Source organism: Colletotrichum lupini, chromosome 5 (genome assembly GCF_023278565.1).
Source record: "Colletotrichum lupini chromosome 5, complete sequence".
NCBI classification, from domain to species: domain Eukaryota; kingdom Fungi; phylum Ascomycota; class Sordariomycetes; order Glomerellales; family Glomerellaceae; genus Colletotrichum; species Colletotrichum lupini.
In genome coordinates, this window is record NC_064678.1 from 1,097,177 (window position 1) to 1,116,282 (window position 19,106).

Sequence of the window (19,106 nt, forward strand, 5' to 3'; positions counted from 1 at the left end):
TCCAGCCGAGGCAGTCATCTCAAGCCGCAATCTGAGTACGCATGGCCTCCAATGGTGCACCTCCACTTGTGTTACCGACAACTTCTTCATCTGCATCTCCAACCAGGCTGGATCCATCATCGCCATAGTCAGCCACCTGATCCTTCTCGCTTTCGGCACGAGCGTTCAGTTGCATATCGTCCATCTGAGAGGCAGCTTCGCTCACGCTCGTGGTGTCACTGTACGGGTAACCTGCTAAGCCCTCCGGCAGTGTGGTGAGAGTGTTCGAATCATGGTTTCTTCCATTGGGCTGCTTCTGTTCCAGTGTCCTCTTCACATCATCATGCACGCTCTCCATAATCTTTTCAAACAATCGCTGCGTCTTGGCGTCGAGGACGCCAGAGTCCGCGCCCTCAAAGACTCCTGGGATACGCCAGTTGGGATACAGGTTGTCGTGGGTCTTCCTCACTTGCATTCGATCGGGGTGCGCGTCAAAATAGTAGTCACAGAGCCTGCAAGTAGGTTTGCTGCTGCCAATGTACTTCCAACTGTTGAAGTAGTCCCTTGGATGCTGTAGATCTCGGCTCAACAGATAGCTGTGAACGAGTACTTCAGCATGAACACGCGGCTTGAAGGTGCGCTTGCCGATTTGCCTCTGGATGATGCTGTCAAGACCGAACTTTTGCATCTCGACGGCGTGCTGAAGGAACTCTTGTTGCTCCTCATCATCATCTGGAATCATGTTCTTGATTATGGATGCCGCGGTGATGGACATGGACTTCGTCAATGGTCTTCGAGCATCTTCGCTTGACGGAACAGCTGTGAACTTGAAGTCTTGAAAAAGCTTCGGTAGGCGCTCATGAGTGCCAATGATGGCATCTGTCGCACGGCGGAAGGAGAGCAGTCGTCCGAGATAGTGGCGCAACTCGGACCAGTATTTTGACTCGGAAATTTCTCCATCCTTGGCGTTTCTCATGATGGCCTGATCGATCTGAGTGTTCTTGATAGCCACAACTCCTTTGATGAGCTTTTCACAATCACTCAGAACTGTACTCGGCTTAGCTATGCTATGCATTCGACTGAATCATTTCACCGCACTCTCTTGATTGACCTACACTTGTCTTGAACGTTCCCAGATGTAAGATCCCGTGGAAAGTCTGTTTTGTTCTTCAGGACCAGGAGTTCCGACTTGAGGACTATAACGCACTAAACGTCAGTTTCATAGAAGGGAATCGATTACAGACAGGTCTTTTACCTTCCGGGGCCCCCCGTCTTTCACAGTCGTCAATGCAAGCGTCCAGATATTTGCCAACATTGTTCAGGTAGATATCGAGACGTGGCAGATTGAACAATAGTATCTTCCAAAGGACCTGCTTGGCGAGAGGCTTGGGCTTGAGACCAGTAGGATTCTTTCCCACCAAAGTAAGTAGGTCTTCGGCGAACTGCTGAGTCTCAGACAGCTCATCGGCGTCTCTGTGATTAGAACCGAAGACGTACTCTGGGCCGTCTTCTCCCTCGAGGACGGTGAATGAAGTGACTGTCTGACCGCCACGTTCATTGTCGCATGCCTGGGCCAACTTTTCTACAAACGAGCGGAAGACCTGGACCTGACTGGCAAGGGAATCGTTCTCTACCTTCGGAGTACCGTTAAAGACGTCTTGACCGGCACGACAAGCTACTTGTAAAGCCTGCTCAAGAACGATGGGTTCGTAGAAGAGTTGGCACTGGTCTACGCCAGCGGGCTGTACCTCGGGAGTGGCTTGTTGGTTCATTGTTGCGACGGTCTTCAAGTAAGACGAGTAGCTTAGGGAAATAGGACTGACAAGATCTAATCGAATTGTCCGGAAGAGATCAGTGTGCTGATGGATGAAAGATAGTTTCGAAATATACGACCGAAGTGGTCGAGAATCCGGGCCTTTTATATCTTGGACACGCCTCTATTCACGATTTTATCATCACGGGCATGTCCAATCATTGAAGAATTAGTACACACCAACGAGAAAGGAATATACCCCCGACATGTCAACATTTTTCTACTTTCACTGACGCAGCACCAACATCGATTCCATGAACATCTACATGCTTCGTGATATCGCATGATGCTGTTGGAAGGACACTCAGATTATCCAATCGCGTGTAAGCCCCAAAATCAGGTCAGTGGCTACTAGTCCTGAGAGCCTGCCTGAGCCCCCTGCTACAGCAGAGCCACGCCCATTTCACGACCCGAGGTAATGAGGCGGTCGAACTTGGGTCGCCACGCAGGAGTATCCGCAGTGACAGGCTCAACATCATTACCACTGACCAGAGAAACCATTCGCTTATTCCTGCATTAGCGTGAAGTTCAAATGTGAGGTTTGGCTATCCACACCTGGCTTAAGGACAGATATGGGCATATACTAAATGCAGAGAGATTCAGATGTCTATCTCCAACACCTGGCAAGGCTTCGAAACACCGGTATTGTACTATGTACATGGTATTGGCATGGACCTACAAATAAGAAAAAAAAAGTTCACTACCGGTGTGGCTACATCTCTCGGTGCTCATGCTGGAAGTCGAACTCGGAGCCTGTCGTCGAGTAGGCTGTGCTGATTGAGTGTTGACCTTCTCTCCCCTCTCCAGCCAGAGTTTGATCGGAGGAACCAACCTAGGAATGCGCCTGCTGTGCTGATGAAAAGAACTCAGTTGATATGGTCTATATGGGGTCGTTTTCACGGTAAACCCAGTTAACCTTGAACCAAATACACATACATGGCGTCACGGGATGATTCACCGAATCTGGCGCGACTCAAATGCAGATTGGCAGGCAGCCGGCAGGCAGCCGATGTCAACTGTCGTCATTGACAGTTCGCCGCATATGTCGGCAGATCTTGGGCCATCCAACATGAGATATGACACCGAGAAATGCCAGAAAGTCTCCCCTGCTTCTTAACCTGCATCTGCACGAATTACAGTATGTCCCACTCACACAAGCTGAGAAACGATGAAACCCTCGTCGGTCGGCCTCCCGCGTCGTGGAGGGGTTGAGTTCCGACCTATAAGATTTTCGAAATATTTTACAATACTATAGCTTACTATTCAATTAGGATCAATGAAGATTTCGAGAAAGGTACTGCTGAATATGCCAAGCCGTCGGGTGAAACGAGGCTATGTTACAATGAGTAGGATGGGACGGATTGGAATAATGTCTTGAATGGTATGGACAAGACCAGTACAGTAGGTCGCTAACATTTCAATTAAGTCGACCCACCCCCTTTTGGCCACCCCATTTCTCCATCCCAGCCACCGCATTAAAACCCTACCTACGATTTTTAAACTACCATAATAATTACAAAAATCGTCCAAATGCAATTCTTTTTTATATACTTATTTATCGATATATAATAGTCTCGTATACCGAAAATGAAGTTATTTAGGCTCTTAAGGCTATTAGAAGAGGTCTCTTAGTTAATCGGGCCTTAATTAAGTTCGGAGTTCTAAGGTCAACTCTTCGTAACCGTAAGAGAGGCTACTAGACGAGGGTAATAGTATTCGTAGACCTCTAAAGGCTTCTTCTATAATAAGAAGACTAGCTAGCCTAGTAAGTTCGTATTTAGCATAATCTAGGCGTTATACTAACTTACGAATAACTTATAAAATTCGCTAAGCAAGTTCTAAGATCCTAGGGGGATATAAATCCTTTTAAAAAGAAATAGATAGACGCTTTCTTAAGGAGGAACTTATTAATTAAGGTCTAGAGAAGTCGTACTATCGATTCGAGGCGTCTAAATAGGGCTATTACTAATATAATTAAGTTATAGTTTAGATTACTTAATATACTAGAGATTAGCGATATTAAATAGGCTAATAGGTATAATATAAATAAGACTAGTATCCTAGAGGGCAAGGGATTTAATAGCCTAGTTTTAAGTAAGGTAGAGACTATAGTAGTACGAAAAAAAGAGCCTAGTTTGCGTGCTTAGGTGTTTATAATCGAGTGTATTTTTACTAATAGTCGAGCTATTAAACTACTAGTTATATATAAGGGAAAGTCGGTATAGTAGTAGTAGTTTCTACTTAAACTTAACCCTTATATTAGTTAGGAGTTTATAGTAATAGATAATAGCTAGACGACTAATAAGACTGCTCTTAAGTAGTTAAAAATAGTATTCTTATTATAGACTAAGACCCCCCTCCTTAGGGGGCTTAGTATACTTAATAAGCCTTAACTATTAGTTCTAAATAGCTATAGGAGTTATACGACGATAGAATTTATATAGGAATACTATAAAAATAACGTCTACTTATTGTTCTTATTATTATATACTTCTTATATCCTCTAGCCGTTAGATATAGCTATCTTTAGACCTATTAAGTCTAAGTATAAGAAGGAGCTTAGTAAGGAGGACATAGTAAATAATTCTATTATCGTTAAAAAGCGGTACTTTTTAAGTTATTATTAAAAAGCTCGTTTAGCTAGTCTAACGTCGTTAAATATATAAAGTAGGTAGAAAGTAACTGGACTATATCCCCCTAATATAGCCAGACTACTTACTAATCTAATAGTCCTACCTAACCTAGTTATACTAACTAAAAAGACCGCAGATACTAGGTAAGTAACTAGTAATATTAGAAAAGCTATTAACTAGGTATTAGCGGCGTTTATTATTAACTAGTTAATACCTAGGAAGGCTAGCGAGCTCTACGATTAGTTAAAGTTATTTATAGAGCTTAGTCTAGACTATAATACTTAACGACTATTATTTAAAAAAGTAAAAAAGGTATTTAGCGAGCAGGCCTACTATTTAATAACATCTTAGTACTATATTCGAGTTCTAGAAGCTAAAGTTAACTAATTAAGGCCGCGGAAAAAGAAGAGTATATTAATAGACCTAAATACTAGGTTTGCGAATATCTAGGATATATAGAGAGCTTAGGAGGACTTTAGTAACCGTCTAGTTAGTCCTAGTCGACTCGCAGGGGTCGAATTACCTAGGGAGAATAATAACTATATTATTATAGCAATAGAAGATAGTTAATTAATTAAGTGTAGTTGGTGGCGATGTTTTGATACTATGTTTTGATGGGGTGGCCAAAAGGGGGGGGTGGCCAAAAGGGGGTGGGTCGACTTAGTACTTATGAGGGTGATCATGTGTATTCCAAGATTATATAAACACAGGGTATTCCAATGTAAGTCACACTTGCAGTTGTCGAAGGTGCGTAACAAGTACATAGGGTAACGTTCATAAGTCATTTTCCTAAGTCTCCCAACTGTAAGTATTGGAAGCACATTCATCTAGCTAATTACAATGATTCTACCACAACACCCAATGCCGCACCGGCTTCCTTGATCTTCTCCTCCTGCCAAGCAGCACTCTCCTCCGGTAAGACGAAACTTGAGAAGGCCTCGCCAGCATTTTGAATGAGAGTCTCGATACCCGGGCCGTTCGTGAAGACGGTGGATCTCACAAACCGAGAGCCGTACTCCAATGTGAACGCTTGTCCTGCAGAGACCAGGAGGGTCTGGCCCTCCCGGACCTCTGTCCATGAGCCAGACTCCTTGAGCTTGACTCTCAGGAGACCCTCCTGGACACAGAAGCAGTGGTCCACCTCCGGGAACGTCAACCACCGAGCAAGCGGGGACTTCTCATATAGCTTGGAAGACTCGAGGCTGGTGATGGCGAACTTGCCGCTGCACTGGGAGGCATTGATGAAGGGTCTGGAAAGCACACCACCCAGGATGTATCTGGGGCCGGTGTTGGCGCGGAGGAAGTACGGCTCCAAGGGGCCGGGGAGAACATTTTCTGACTCTTGCCAGTCTGCGACTTCAGGAGGGGTGTAGTTGCGCTCAAAGTTTACGTCGAACCGATCCTTTGCGGCCATGACCTTGGGAATCAACAGGCTCTTCAGGTCACGGTTGTCATTTTCTGGCACAATGATACCCTCATACTGCTCCGCGACGTAGCGGAAGAAATCAACCCAGTCACCCGGTGCAACCAGCCCGAGGGTTTCTGTGTGAGGCCCGAGAAGCTCGGGGTTGTGAACAACTTTCTGTCATCGAATTAGCTGCGAACGCCACGAGTGCGCAGTGTTGGCGAGACTTACAGGGGGAACATAGGCGAAGTCGCCAGGACCCATGATTCTGCACTTGTCGCCGTTCCATAGCTTCAGGTATCCCTTGGTCACTAGGAAGACGTCGTGCGCCTCGGCGTGCCAGTGGAAGCCAGGCGCATCAGAGAGGACGGCACCGCTTGAGAAGACGGCGATGCCACCGTTGGTCTGTTTTGACGAGGCCAAAATTCTGAAGACACCCTTGCTACCGGGGATCGTGACGCGCTCACCCTCGAGCTGGTCGATAATGTAGCTCGTCCTGGCATCAGGAGGGGTGGAGAGAACGGGAATGCTCATGATGGGCAAAGTGATTGTGGGATTGTCCAATCAACGAAGAGAGAATGAAAGATGCTGGGTAAGAGAATGTGAGTGGGGGCGTTTGTCAAGGGTCTAGATCTCTGGATCGTGGACACACAAGTTGGAGACTTTGGAGTTGTTGAGGGGGTTTGCTGAAGATGGGCTCTCTTCACGTTCCGGGGATGCAAGCGGCGCCAGTCCAGCCTTTTACAGAGCTTCGCTTCCCCGCATTCTAACTCTACTTCGAGTTCGACGGGAAACTATTTGACGCCGCCCACCGGGACCACACGTTTTGCTGCCCCTCGTAAAGGCCCCCCAGTTCGGCTCGTCAGTGCGGGAGTTCGGATATCCCGGGAACAGATCCGGAACAGCCCCGATACAGTAGCGGAATTTCCGCTGTTTCGAACAATCGTCAATGGGCGTAGCCAACGTTCACGTCGCCACGCGGTCTCCGCCGCCCGGAAGCCCGGCTCGGTGGGAGATTCTAGCGAGCCTCGTGGGCCGCGTCTCCAGTTTGCTTCCCATTGTTAAGCTATCTAGGTTGTCCCCCGCCACATCATTACCCCGGACTTTCTTTGATTGCACTTTCTGCGTCTCTCTAATTATCACTGCCGCTGTCACTGCTGCTGTCACTCCTGAGGTCACGGCCACTGAGACAAAGCCACCTTACCAGCCAAGAACACGACAAACCAACAACTTTTTCGTCATGGCAAGCCCAGCCTCTTTCCGTGCAGTCTACAAGACCATAGGGTCACAAGAGATCGATGTGGATGTCTATGCCCCGCCGCTTGGGGAAACCAACAAGGCAAAATGTCCGGTTGGTATGTATACTCACAACCCTTGCATGGCGGGCCACACCAAAGGTCCAATGGAGTCACTTCGGATTAACAGTCGTGTGTCTAGTCATCAATATCCACGGAGGCGCATTCCATCTCGGCTCCTCCAAGATGGTCAACAAGGACCAAGTAGCTGACTGCCTTAGCAGAGGCTGGATTGTCATAGCCCCTAATCACCGTCTGTGCCCTCAAGTCACGCTTCTGGATGGGCCGATGAGAGATTGTCGTGACCTCCTGGGATGGGTGTATGATGGTGGTCTTCAGAAGGCCCTTGACGCTAATGCTGATGGATCATATGCCGTTGACACTGACCATGTCTTTGCATTTGGGACGTCGTCTGGCGGCACTCTATCCCTTGCCTTGGTAAGTTCATGCAACTTAGTGTCTGCAAGTCATTACAGTTACCAGATTCGTCCATGCTAACCCATGGTCACTTTACAGGGCTTTGGAGTTGACCGCCCCGTTGCTGGTATTTATGACATGTACGGGCCTAGCAACTTCACCCACGCGTTCTGGGAGAAACCATTGCCGCACGTAGCAGCAAAATTGCCCAAAGGTCTCACACAGGAATTCTTGAACAAAGTCTTTGACGAAGACCCAGTGCCAATTCTTGGAGGAGTGTCACTGGAAGGTCAGGCGCCAGGGCCGCCCAACTTTGATGACCCGAGACAGGCGTTTGCGATGACACAAATAGCCACCGGCAATGTCATGAACACCATTGTTCCTGACAAGAACTGGGATGCGGTCGACCCCATCAGAAACATCACTCCGTCTTTCCCGCCGACCTTCATCGTGCATGGACAGGCGGATACTATGGTGCCCCTTGAGCTTAGCCAAGATTTGATCAAGGTGCTGAAGGAAAAGGGGGTCAAATCTGAATTGAGGGAAATTCCGGGCGAGGAACATACGTTTGCCGCCAAGATGAAGGTGGGATCCCAAACTTGGAATCTTCAGAGAGAAGGCTTTGACTTTTTGGAGAGCTTGGTCAAAAAGTGAGCCAGGGGCAAGAAGGAGTTAGTTTAGCGGAAGCTAAGGTGGTCAATATGAAATGGACTCATCTGGCTCAAAAACTAACTACGTGAAAATTGCAAATTCGATTGAGAAATGTGGTTGGCTGCGCCAAGTGAGACTTACAGCTTCCTTTGAGCCGTAAATCATCCAAACTGTCAGTCATCGAGTTCATGCATGAAGTTCAGACTATACGAAACTCAATCGTGAATTCGGATGATCCGTACGTGTGTCTGTAGTTGTAGTGTGTCTCGGTCGAATTGACAGCGGGTAGTAAACAACGCAAAACCTGACACGCAAATCCAATACTCGACCAAGAAGAGAAATACTATGGATAACATAGTGCATCAGCTGCACACTTACGTGTCAAGCGTGACAGAAACCTAAGCCACCCACTCTTTCATGTGCCGGTCAAAACGAGTTAGCACCATCCGGGGTCCCCGCCACCCTAAAGTGTTGAAGAAAGTCTGGGGTGCAGCCGGGAACTCCGACCCTTGCCCGGTTCGATCCCGGTTCCAGCGTTCGCCAGGAGTCCTCAGTGCAACTGCAAAGTCGGTCAAAGTTTGATATAACCCTCCGAGCCTACTTTATCCATCAGCCCATCTGCGTTCTGGCATCGACTGACAGACATCCCATCCCATCAACATCCTCAAATCGGCAATCCGAGTCACCGACATCCCGTCTTTGACAACTTCAGACCTCTTTGCCACCCCTGCCGCTGTGCATTACGCTGGAACGTAGGCACATCTCCGAACCAGACTCCGGGTCGGCGTAACTCCATCGCCGACAGAAGCAACCCAGCAACGATCAACCGGTCGTAGAGTTCTAATTCACAATGGACTCATCACCTACTTCGCCTCGCGATGACATTCGCAAAAGCGATGTTATAATCGACAAGGTCGACGTTCAGCACAATGAGGAGGCTTTGCGTGAGGCTGATCGCCACATGAGCCTCATGAAATGTCTTTGGGACAACCCAAGGGTGTTGCTGTGGACTATTTACGCCAACTGTAAGTAATTGTTCTTGATGGAAAACTTGTCAACTTAACTAACTCTGGGAATTCAGTTGGCTCAACTTTGATTGGTTTCGAAAACTTGGCACTCTCAGTATGCTTGGCCATGCCGGCATTCCAGTAAGCCCCTCAAACCCCTGAAGACTACAACGAGTAATCACAAACTAACTACTGTGTTTCTTTAGGATGACCTTTGCATCTGAAGTCAATGGAACACTCATTATTCCCGCCTACTGGCAATCTGCTTGGAGTGCGATGTACAATGTCATGATGTTGTTTGGTTCTCTCTTCGCCGGTTACATGCAAGATTGGTTCGGTCGTCGCTCCGTCTTCGCTTTGGCATCAATCATCGCCTCTGCCGGCATTGCCATCAGCTACGTCTCCGTGACACCACCGGAATTCCTGGGCGGCAAGATTGTCACTGGATTTGCTGTCGGTCTCTTGACTTCTACCACGCAAACCTATGTTTCCGAGATTGCACCCCTACCCGTTAGAGGCATTTGCTTGTCTATCAACACCATCATGCTCGTAAGTCTTATCAACATCCTGCAATAAGTATAACCTGAGGAACATAACTCTAACCAAAACGCAAACAGAACCTTGGCATGCTCAGTGCCATCGCTGCCAGCTTCTCCCGCGTTGCTATTATGGACAAGGCCGCCTTCCGTGTCGTCTTCGCTGCCGCATGGACATTCCCCGGCCTTATCCTCCTCGGTCTCCCCTTCGTTCCCGAATCGCCCACCTGGTTGGTCTTCAAGAACAAGCACGACGCTGCCCGCAAGGCCCTCGAGAGGCTTTCCGGCCCGAACGAAGATATCGATGCGCGCCTTGGCCAGATCATCGACAACGTCGAGACCGAACGTCGCCTGCAGATGGAGGCCGCTTCCTACCTAGACTGCTTCAAGGGCACCAACTGGAGACGCACGCGCATCATCCTCATCTGCTTCTACATCCCCCAGGTTGCCGGTGCCGTGCTGTCCTCCAACGCCCCTTACTTCCTCAACCAGACTGGCCTCTCTAGCAAGACTGTCCTCCTGCTCGTCCAGGTCGGTATCGCGGCTGGTGTCGTCTCTGCCATCGTCAACTCCATCATGATGGGCAGACTCCGCCACCGCCCACTTCTGTTCTTTGGCGTCTCTATCTGCGTGGCCATGTATTTTACCATGGGTGTCGCTGCCGCATTCCCCAAGACAAACGCCTCGCTCTTGACGATTGGAGTCTCGCTTGTATTCACCTCCATCTCCTACGGACCCGCAGTGGGTGCCTCCATGGCCGTGGCCGGTGAGGTCTCCGCTTCAAAGCTCCGCGCCAAGTCGCTTGGTATCGGCTTCGCCTTCTCCTCCATCGTGTCCACCATTTGGACCATCATCCTGCCGTACCTCTTCAACCAGGACGAGCTCAACATGGGCGGTCACATTGGGTGGATCTTCTTTGTCATGGGCATTCTCATGTTGGTGGTTCTCTACTTTGATGTTCCGGGCACCAAGGGACGCACGTTTGAGGAGTTGGATATCATGTTTGAGCAGGGCATCTCGGCGCGCAAGTTTGAAAGCCACAAGCTCAACCTGGGTCCTATGGACACCAAGTGAGTTGTATGTGTGTCCGCGGCCCGCGGGATGTTACCAACAGACGCGTGTGTGTGCGTTTAGTTATGGGCCCTATCTCCTGTTTTGGGACGACTTTTGTTTTGAGTATCGAAAACTGTTTTGGTAGAGAACTGGTGTTACGAGATATGGATGTGGTTAATGCTGCCTACATTGAGTGGGCCCGCTTTTTGTGACAGTTATGAGCCTAGCTCTTAGTTAAAACCCCATACCACGATAACGTACTTATTAACACGATTCCTACGATCTCTTTAAAATAACCGACTTATTCGTACCTACTTTAGCCTAAGCTAAACTAACTAACTATAATAATTAAATTAAATAGTTTAACGTACTTTGCGCTATAAGTAAGGGTATCGGGGTTTAAAAGTACGTCGACCTAAATACTCTAAATTCTAATATATTCCTCGACCCCTCTATAGTGCTTACTTCGCCCTTAGAATTTAAATAATTAATTATAACCCGTAATAAAAAAGAACTACGAGCCTACTAAGCCCGTTATAAAGTATTTAAAAACGACTAAAGAAACTAAGAAATCCTCTATTAATAGCTTCTAAATATAACTCTTAATACGAACCTTTTAACTTTTTTAAATATAAGTAACCTATAGAACTAAGCCGGGTTTCTTTTTATAAAGCTAGCTATACTACTTACTTTACGTAAATAAATCTATCCTTATACCATACTTATAAAAAGGATCTATATACTTAAGAATATTTAAAAATAATAAGAGCTCGATACTAAATATAAGTAACTTATAGCTTACGAACGTAATATTATTAATACGTATATTAAAGTCCTCGCTTAGTAATTAGTAAAATTAATTAACGCTATACTATATAAATACGTATTTTAAAAAGTTATTAAGAACGGCGCTAAGTTTAATATATAGCGAATTATTAAGTATTTAAAATAGGAATTTATGCCCCCCGAACTAGTAGTAAGGAATGCGGTTCGAGAGGAATATTAATAAGCTCTTAATAAAGCGAGGACTAGAATTAACCCCTAATATTAGTATAAAGAGTAATAGTTTACTTACCTCCGAACTAAAACGTATAATATTTTAAAAATTAATAAAGAGATCGCCGTACTTAACTTCTTAATTATAATTAAGTCTAAACTTAACCCTATATAGGGCTAACGTATATATAAAACCTTTAGCAAATTAATAGCCTTCGGAACGCACATAAGGACCCTCGAGGAGATTACGTATATATTTAGCTTAGTAACCTAGGACGTATATACTAAACGACCTTTAGGTTAAAAAAGGGCTTACTCTACTTTTACTAAACGCTCTAACTTAGTTAACGATATAAATAATAAGGGTAACATTATATACCCTTATAATCGCGCACACCCGTAGCACCCTATAGTATATTAAAAATTAAAATAAGTATTTATAAGCCGAAACGTTAGTAAGTTATTAATACGAATACTAAGGAGCTATATAGAAAAAGTCCTCGCCGCTATTAAATTAAGTAAGTAAAAATTACTCTATAATAAGCTTAAAAAAGCTAATTAACTAAAGAACGATAGAACCCCTAAAAAACCTAGGTTTCTAAAAAGATCCTCTAACTAACTTATAACGAGCTTATTAATAAACTAGGACGAGGGCTACGTAGTCGCTATACTTATAAAGAGTTAGGACTTAAAAATAAACGCAATTTTTAGCACCCCTATAAGTAGCGCTTACCCCCTTTTTTAGAGCACGGTAATAAATAGCTATAGAGTAATATATTTAATTAATAACAAGAGCCTACTTAAACCCGAGAGTTACGTATTATTAAGTAATAAAGACTACGTTAAATTAAGAACTATTATATTACTTATTATTATATGCGGCACTCGTATTATAAAGGGTATTTTAAATAGACCTAAAGGAAAGGGAACCTACGATCTAAAGCTCTAGAACGTCGCTTATATTAAGGGATTTTATATTAATATAGTCTTAGAAACTTTACTAAATAAAAGCGTACTCTAGTATTACGGTTTAAATTATACTTTATAATAAAAAACGCTTTATAAGAGTATTATTAAAAAGTAGCTTATTTAAAAGAATAATCTAATCTTCTTTAAATATAAGCTTTTCTAATCCTATCCTTTTTTTATAAACCTTAAGCGTATCCTATAGAGCCTAGCTAGTATTATACTACTAGTTAGCTATAGAAAATTCCGTTACTTATATTAATATACTTATAAGAGGTTTAATAGCGCGCTCCTCTAGTACCTTAAAATAGGTTATCTTAGACCTAATGCTTTTTATTAATTATTATATAAGACTCGAGGTATACGTATTAAACCTCTATTATAAGTTAAGTATAAAGTATATATATTATCTAAAGCTAAGATAGTAGTCTTAAGAGGACTACCCTTAAAAAAAGCCTTATAGCTATAGTACCGTATATACTAAGATCTCTTCTATTTCGAACTATTTTTTAATCAATAATAATATATATTTATAGCTTCTGATAAATATAGTAAGTAGCTTAGGGGGTTCTTTTTAAGGATAAAAATAGAGGAGGAAGTGCTTTTTATACTATAGAGCCTCGAGGTAGTAATTTATTATTAAAAAAGGACTCTAATTTACTTCTTTAAAAATAATAATAAGACCGCTCTCTTAACTATAAACGTTAAATACGAATATAAAACGTAATATAGCGAGCTAAGAATTAGAATAGAACTTCTATTTTTATATATAAAAGAACCCGTAAGTAATGTTAAAAAAGTAAGTTAACTTATAATTATTAAAGCTCGTAAGATATACCTTTTTATAAACCTCTTTATAAATCTATAGGACGAAATAGTACTAATAATAATCTTTATTTATAATATTACCCTACGGGAGGCTAATAAAGGAGATTTACTTATTATAATAAAAATTAATTAGTAAAAATAGTATTAACGCTAATAATAAACGGGTTACTAAGTATAAGATTCTAAACTAATTACCCTATATCTTAGTAGCCTCTATATATATAGTTACTAAGTATACCCTTTTTATAAGGATCGTAAGAGGGGTATATATTAAAAGGAGTTTAAAGTACTTCCCTACGAGTATATAAAATACTTAGTTAAATATATACTAAAAACGCATAACCTATATAGGGTCTAAGTACCCGCCCTTAAGTAGGTATTTATTATAAAAAATATTAAGTTTAATAAAGAAGTTTTTTATAATCCTATATACGAGGAATAAGCTATCGTAAGCGAGTAAGTAAATCTAATAATCTAAGAAATATAAGAACTTTTTAATACTAATAATACGTTAGTTCGAGCACTCGGGGAAGTAGATCTAGACTTTAAAAATACTAATACTTAAAATAACTCTATAGTTAAGGATAGTATTACTATTAAATTTTTAACTATTTAGGACGCTAAGTAATAAATAGACGTACTTTAAAGTGCGGTAAATAAGGCTAAAGAGGCTAATATAGTCTTATTATTATTATTAACCCCTAAAATAACCCCCTTGCGCAAGCTCGGGGGTAGGGGTAAGGAAGGGGATATAATAACTAGGTTATAAACGGCTTTATATAGTCCATAGTCCTCCTTATAAGCGCTTATATATATTATAAAGGTTCTTAAGCCTTTAATTCTTAATAGCTCTTAATAAAACGCTAAAGTACGCAGTAAACGAGGTACTAATTATAAAGAAGTAATTCTTAATACTAAAGTTAATATTAGTAAGGAACCCTTATAATAAACCTCTATTATTATATAAGAATAGAGCTTATAAAAACTGCCTTATTAAGTACTAAGTAAAGCTCCGTTAGGTCCTAGACGTTTAAACCGGGCCTATAGACCTCTATAACGCTTCGATAATAACATTTTCGTAACGCTCTTATATTTAAATATAGGAGATAATAATTACTATAACCGTCTCTAGGACTACTTTTTCTCTATTTTTATACTTAATTAATAAAAAGCTATAGAGGAAAGTAGTATAGGATATATAATACTTTATTAAGTAATAAAAAGAGTAGTTTATAGGACTTACTTAGAGCGCTCTAGAGGAGTTTAAAAACCACGACTTATTAAAATTAACTTCTAGAGCTTACTAAAGAAGTTTAGTAATATTAAATATCTCTTATTATAATTATAAAAGTTACTTAGGGATACTATAAACGTAAAAATAAAAAAGCTAAGGGATATTAGTATATAAGAAGAGGTCGACTATAATTTTAAATAAGGGATCTTACTTTTATTAAAGTAGGTATATATTTATAAATACGACGTTAATAACGAGGTTAGTAAGGTAAAAGTATGTATATATATAAGAGGGGACATATAACTACTTAACCCTTTATAAAATACGTACGCTTTAACGCTCGCTACAAAGGCCTTTAGGCTTATAATAATAATAGCTACTTAATTCGACCTTAAAATAGACTAATATAATACTATTAATATATTCCTTAACGCGCTTCTTAAGAGCGAGAAGCTAGTAATTATTAAACTCCTAGAGGGACATAAGGTTATTAATAAAATAAATAAACTCTAACGCGCTCTATATAGCCTCCGAAACTTATTAATTCTCTAGTTCTAAACTTTTACTTCTATACTTTATAATATAAATATAATATATAATTATAAAGAGATCTATATTTACTAAACCGTAAATAAGAAGGTAATACTAGTATTCTACGTTAATAATTTTATTATTCTATATTATTAAGATAATTAAAAGGCGGCTTAGGGGATCGTTAACGGTATAAAAAAATATATTAACTTTAAAGAAAATAGACTAATTAATTACTTCTTTAGAGTGCGGATTTTATAAAACCGTACTACTTATAAAGTTTATTTTATTTACGACGTATATATTAAGCGAGTTACTAAGCGCTTCGACTTTATAGATTTATTATATCTAGCTACTCCTCTTTTTTAAAAAGAGTTTAAACTAAACGAGGGGTAGGTAATAAAAAAGGAAATAAAGAGTTATTAAAAAAAGGTTAGGAGTGTGCTTTATATAGCTATTATAATTAGATTAGACGTCGCTTTTACTTACTCGTAATTATTATAGTTCCTAACTAACCTAAGCATAACCTATATTAAAGTAATTGACTACTATATCCGATATCTTTATATAATAAAATATCTTATGCTCTATTACGGTAATATACTAAGTACGTAATTATTATTTCTAACTAAAAATACTAGCTTTATAAATAACGAGGTAATACGACAATTATTTTAAGAATATATAATATTCCTTTTTAGTAGCCTAATTTAATAAAAATTAGTATACTAAGTAACGGTTACGATATTAATTACTAAAGCTAAGCTTCTTTATTTTAAGGAAACTATAAAAAAGACTATAGCTCTAAAGCGCCTTTTTAAGGATATTACCCTTAACCTAAGAAAAGTATAGTTAGTTAATTACGATAATTAGTAAATAATTCGACTTATCGTAGGGGAAGGAGAAAGAATAGCTATTTAACTTTACTATATTAATATATAAAATATATAGCTAAGATAAGAGCATACTAAAGGTAGCTTCGAAGTTATTTATATATTAATAAAAAATATATTAATAAATAGACTTACTAAAAACTTTTTACGAGCTAAGTTCGAATATTTCCGTATACTTCTTAACTTTTATAATACGTAAGAAGCTATTATAAATAGTTAAAATAGTTAAAAATAATTAATTTAGGCTATGCTTAGAAAAACTTAATACCTAAAGGTATACGTTAAATAGGCCTAGAATAGTAAAAAGAACTATACTTATTACGGGGGGTACCTTAGCCTCTCGGCGTTTTTTTTTATTTTTTACCACCCTTTTAAAAAGAGCTAGCCTTGTGTTTTTTAAATTTTAAAATAATATTAAATATAAACTTTTAAAATAATAAGTATATAATATACCCTTTTTAAAGGGCTTATTATCCGAACTAGTCTTATCCTTATTTTTAAACTCCGAGGGGGGAATAGGTAAAAGCCCGTTAAAACTCTTATTATTATTATTTACTTTATTATTACCCTTATTACGGTTACTAAGGAGAGCCTCGAACTTAATAAAGTCCTCGGTATCTTAACTAATAACTTTAATATCCTTTTAACTAAGGAGAGAGAGCTTAGTAGCCGGGCCTTAGTAAGTAAATAGAAGGTCGTAGGGGGGGGTAATAACTTAGAAGGGCTCGTTAGTATTATTACTTATTTAAACTCTTAGTAAATTATTTAATATATATATAAGAGGTATTATAAAAATTGTGCGAAATTTATTATTATTTTTAAATATATTAAATATTTATATTTAAAATAAAATTAATAAACGATTTGACGGCGTAGGCGTGCGCGTATAATAAACGGGGGTATTTATAATAATTATGAGAAGTTAAAAAGAAAAAGAAAAATAATAGCTAAGTAACGCCGCGAGAATTTAGATATACGTAAGGTAGCTAAGTAGCCTCGCCCTTAATAATTTATATACTAAAAGTAATAAAATACGCGCTATTCTAAGTTAGGATTCTATTTACTTTAAATAAAAAGATATATTTATAATAAACGCGGTTTAAAAAACGCGTATCCCTTATGCTTAATTTTCTTTTATTTATATTTAACTAAATTAGGCCTTTATAAGGGTATTTAAAGATTCTATTTTAAGTATAATAGCTCCCTAGCGGTAGTAATTAGGGAGTATATTACGTAATAAGGATAGTAATCGTACCTTATAAAGTGCCCGTTACGTACTAAATCACGTGTCTATCTTAGATATTATATATATAGACCTTTTCTTTTTATTTATTTCCACTTTAATAATTAAGCTACTTTTACTATACTCCGTATGCCCATTACTACGTACTATAACTCGTAATAGTTATAAGCCCAGCTCCTATCTACTATTGCTATAATGGTTAAGTGCCGCATTATCTACAGGTCGTGTACCCCAAAAGCGAGAGGCAACCGTTCGAGTCTCCGTATAGGCATAGTTTTTCTAGCTAGTCTACTACCTGCAGGGCTAAGGCGTAGTATAAATACCAGGTTTTCTAACTAGTCTGCTACCTATGGGGCTGAGGCTGCCATCTACAGGGCTAAGGCGTAGTACAGACGTCCATTACACGGATGACGGCTCTAGGCGTCTAGGGGGTATGTCACGAGATATGGATGTGGTTAATGCTGCCTACATTGAGTGGGCCCGCTTTTTGTGACAACTGGAAATGAGGAAAAAAAACTCTTTAAGCGGGTCTCGCCGCAGTTGCTTCAAAAAAGTGTACTGCAATCGCTGAACATGAATCCACAATCGCTTGTTGATCAACCTTCTGTTGTGACAGTGAGTTCTGGACATCTGCACGTTTTCGGCCCTTCTCGATCGATGCAACACTGGCGGCAAAGCCGACGTAAACAAACCGGAATTCCCGGCTACGAGTGGAGATTCTGTAACCCCGCACAGAGGGGAACTCGACGTTAGTAAGCAGTAAAAAGTGAGAATAGCAGAAAGAGTTGACTCGAATTGGCCGGATAGAAGGCATGGATGGGTCAGTCTAGGGAGCAGAGAAGCAGTGAATACTGATACTCAATGTTCGTCTGATACAACCCAGGAGAAGGAGAGAGACCAAATCGAATGGAAATGGTTCATTGATAGTACGCCGAGTTATGACTTTGTCTCCCTGGACCATCGGTTCCCCCTTTTTTTGGTGCGCGACTCAGTCGCATTGCCGTCATCACAGCCCAATCCCACGTGAGGTTGCTCCTGAGTCAACTCCATACTATCACAAAGTGACAAAGCTCTTGTTTTAATCTGTTCCAAGCTGAGAATGCTTGATTCAACAGGACCTCCCCGAAGATCGGGAGACTAGGGTGTCGGCTGACCAAGCTTACCAATAGAGACACATGTAATTTGCTTGAAGAACCTCTCCCCCAGTCTCCCTCGATCCGTCTCCCTCACCCCCAAGCCCCCTCCTCCTAGTCTCTATCCGTAGCCTCTTTGCTGCCCTCTCTCCCTGAACCTTCTCCCCGGCGTTACTACTCTACCCCACAGAACATTCCCCGCATCTGCTTGCCGTCCGTCGTAGCACTTTGTGCGGGGGTGGAGGTCGATCGTTTGGAGCGCGCGTTCCCACGTTCCTGCGGCACCGGCAGCGTTTCGGATGCGCGCGGCGAGCACAGCAGGCGGGCTGTTTTCACACCTTTTTCCTGCATAACGCATACCCAGCTTTCCCATCCACCAAAAAGATCTCCATCGACAAACGAAAGACGGCGGGTGTTCCGGTTCTGAAGTCATCGAACATCTGATTCTGGCCTGATACCTTTTTTTCTACCTCAGTCTTGTTTACTTATTTGT

General features: G+C 41.2%; 5 protein-coding genes across 5 annotated transcripts; 3 read left to right on the forward strand and 2 right to left on the reverse strand.

The window, feature by feature from the left end:
- Window positions 1-19: 19 nt before the first annotated feature.
- On the reverse strand, window positions 20-1,751 carry CLUP02_09752 (uncharacterized protein; the record flags this gene model as incomplete). The annotated part of the gene is made up of 3 exons (XM_049288730.1): window positions 20-1,026; window positions 1,095-1,175; window positions 1,235-1,751. The coding sequence occupies 3 exons, from the start codon at window positions 1,749-1,751 to the stop codon at window positions 20-22; spliced, it is 1,605 nt and encodes a 534-aa protein (XP_049145874.1).
- Window positions 1,752-5,260: 3,509 nt separating this feature from the next.
- On the reverse strand, window positions 5,261-6,364 carry CLUP02_09753 (cupin domain-containing protein; the record flags this gene model as incomplete). The annotated part of the gene is made up of 2 exons (XM_049288731.1): window positions 5,261-6,007; window positions 6,062-6,364. The coding sequence occupies 2 exons, from the start codon at window positions 6,362-6,364 to the stop codon at window positions 5,261-5,263; spliced, it is 1,050 nt and encodes a 349-aa protein (XP_049145875.1).
- A 415-nt stretch (window positions 6,365-6,779) lies between these two features.
- On the forward strand, window positions 6,780-8,196 carry CLUP02_09754 (uncharacterized protein; the record flags this gene model as incomplete). The annotated part of the gene is made up of 3 exons (XM_049288732.1): window positions 6,780-7,185; window positions 7,268-7,563; window positions 7,642-8,196. 3 exons carry the CDS (start codon window positions 6,780-6,782, stop codon window positions 8,194-8,196), a joined length of 1,257 nt encoding a protein of 418 aa, XP_049145876.1.
- Window positions 8,197-9,043: 847 nt separating this feature from the next.
- On the forward strand, window positions 9,044-10,810 carry CLUP02_09755 (uncharacterized protein; the record flags this gene model as incomplete). The annotated part of the gene is made up of 4 exons (XM_049288733.1): window positions 9,044-9,218; window positions 9,275-9,341; window positions 9,407-9,749; window positions 9,818-10,810. The coding sequence occupies 4 exons, from the start codon at window positions 9,044-9,046 to the stop codon at window positions 10,808-10,810; spliced, it is 1,578 nt and encodes a 525-aa protein (XP_049145877.1).
- A 7,115-nt stretch (window positions 10,811-17,925) lies between these two features.
- CLUP02_09756 (uncharacterized protein) lies at window positions 17,926-19,057 on the forward strand (the record flags this gene model as incomplete). The annotated part of the gene is made up of 6 exons (XM_049288734.1): window positions 17,926-17,969; window positions 18,035-18,228; window positions 18,311-18,503; window positions 18,596-18,622; window positions 18,687-18,740; window positions 18,838-19,057. The coding sequence occupies 6 exons, from the start codon at window positions 17,926-17,928 to the stop codon at window positions 19,055-19,057; spliced, it is 732 nt and encodes a 243-aa protein (XP_049145878.1).
- Window positions 19,058-19,106: the final 49 nt, after the last annotated feature.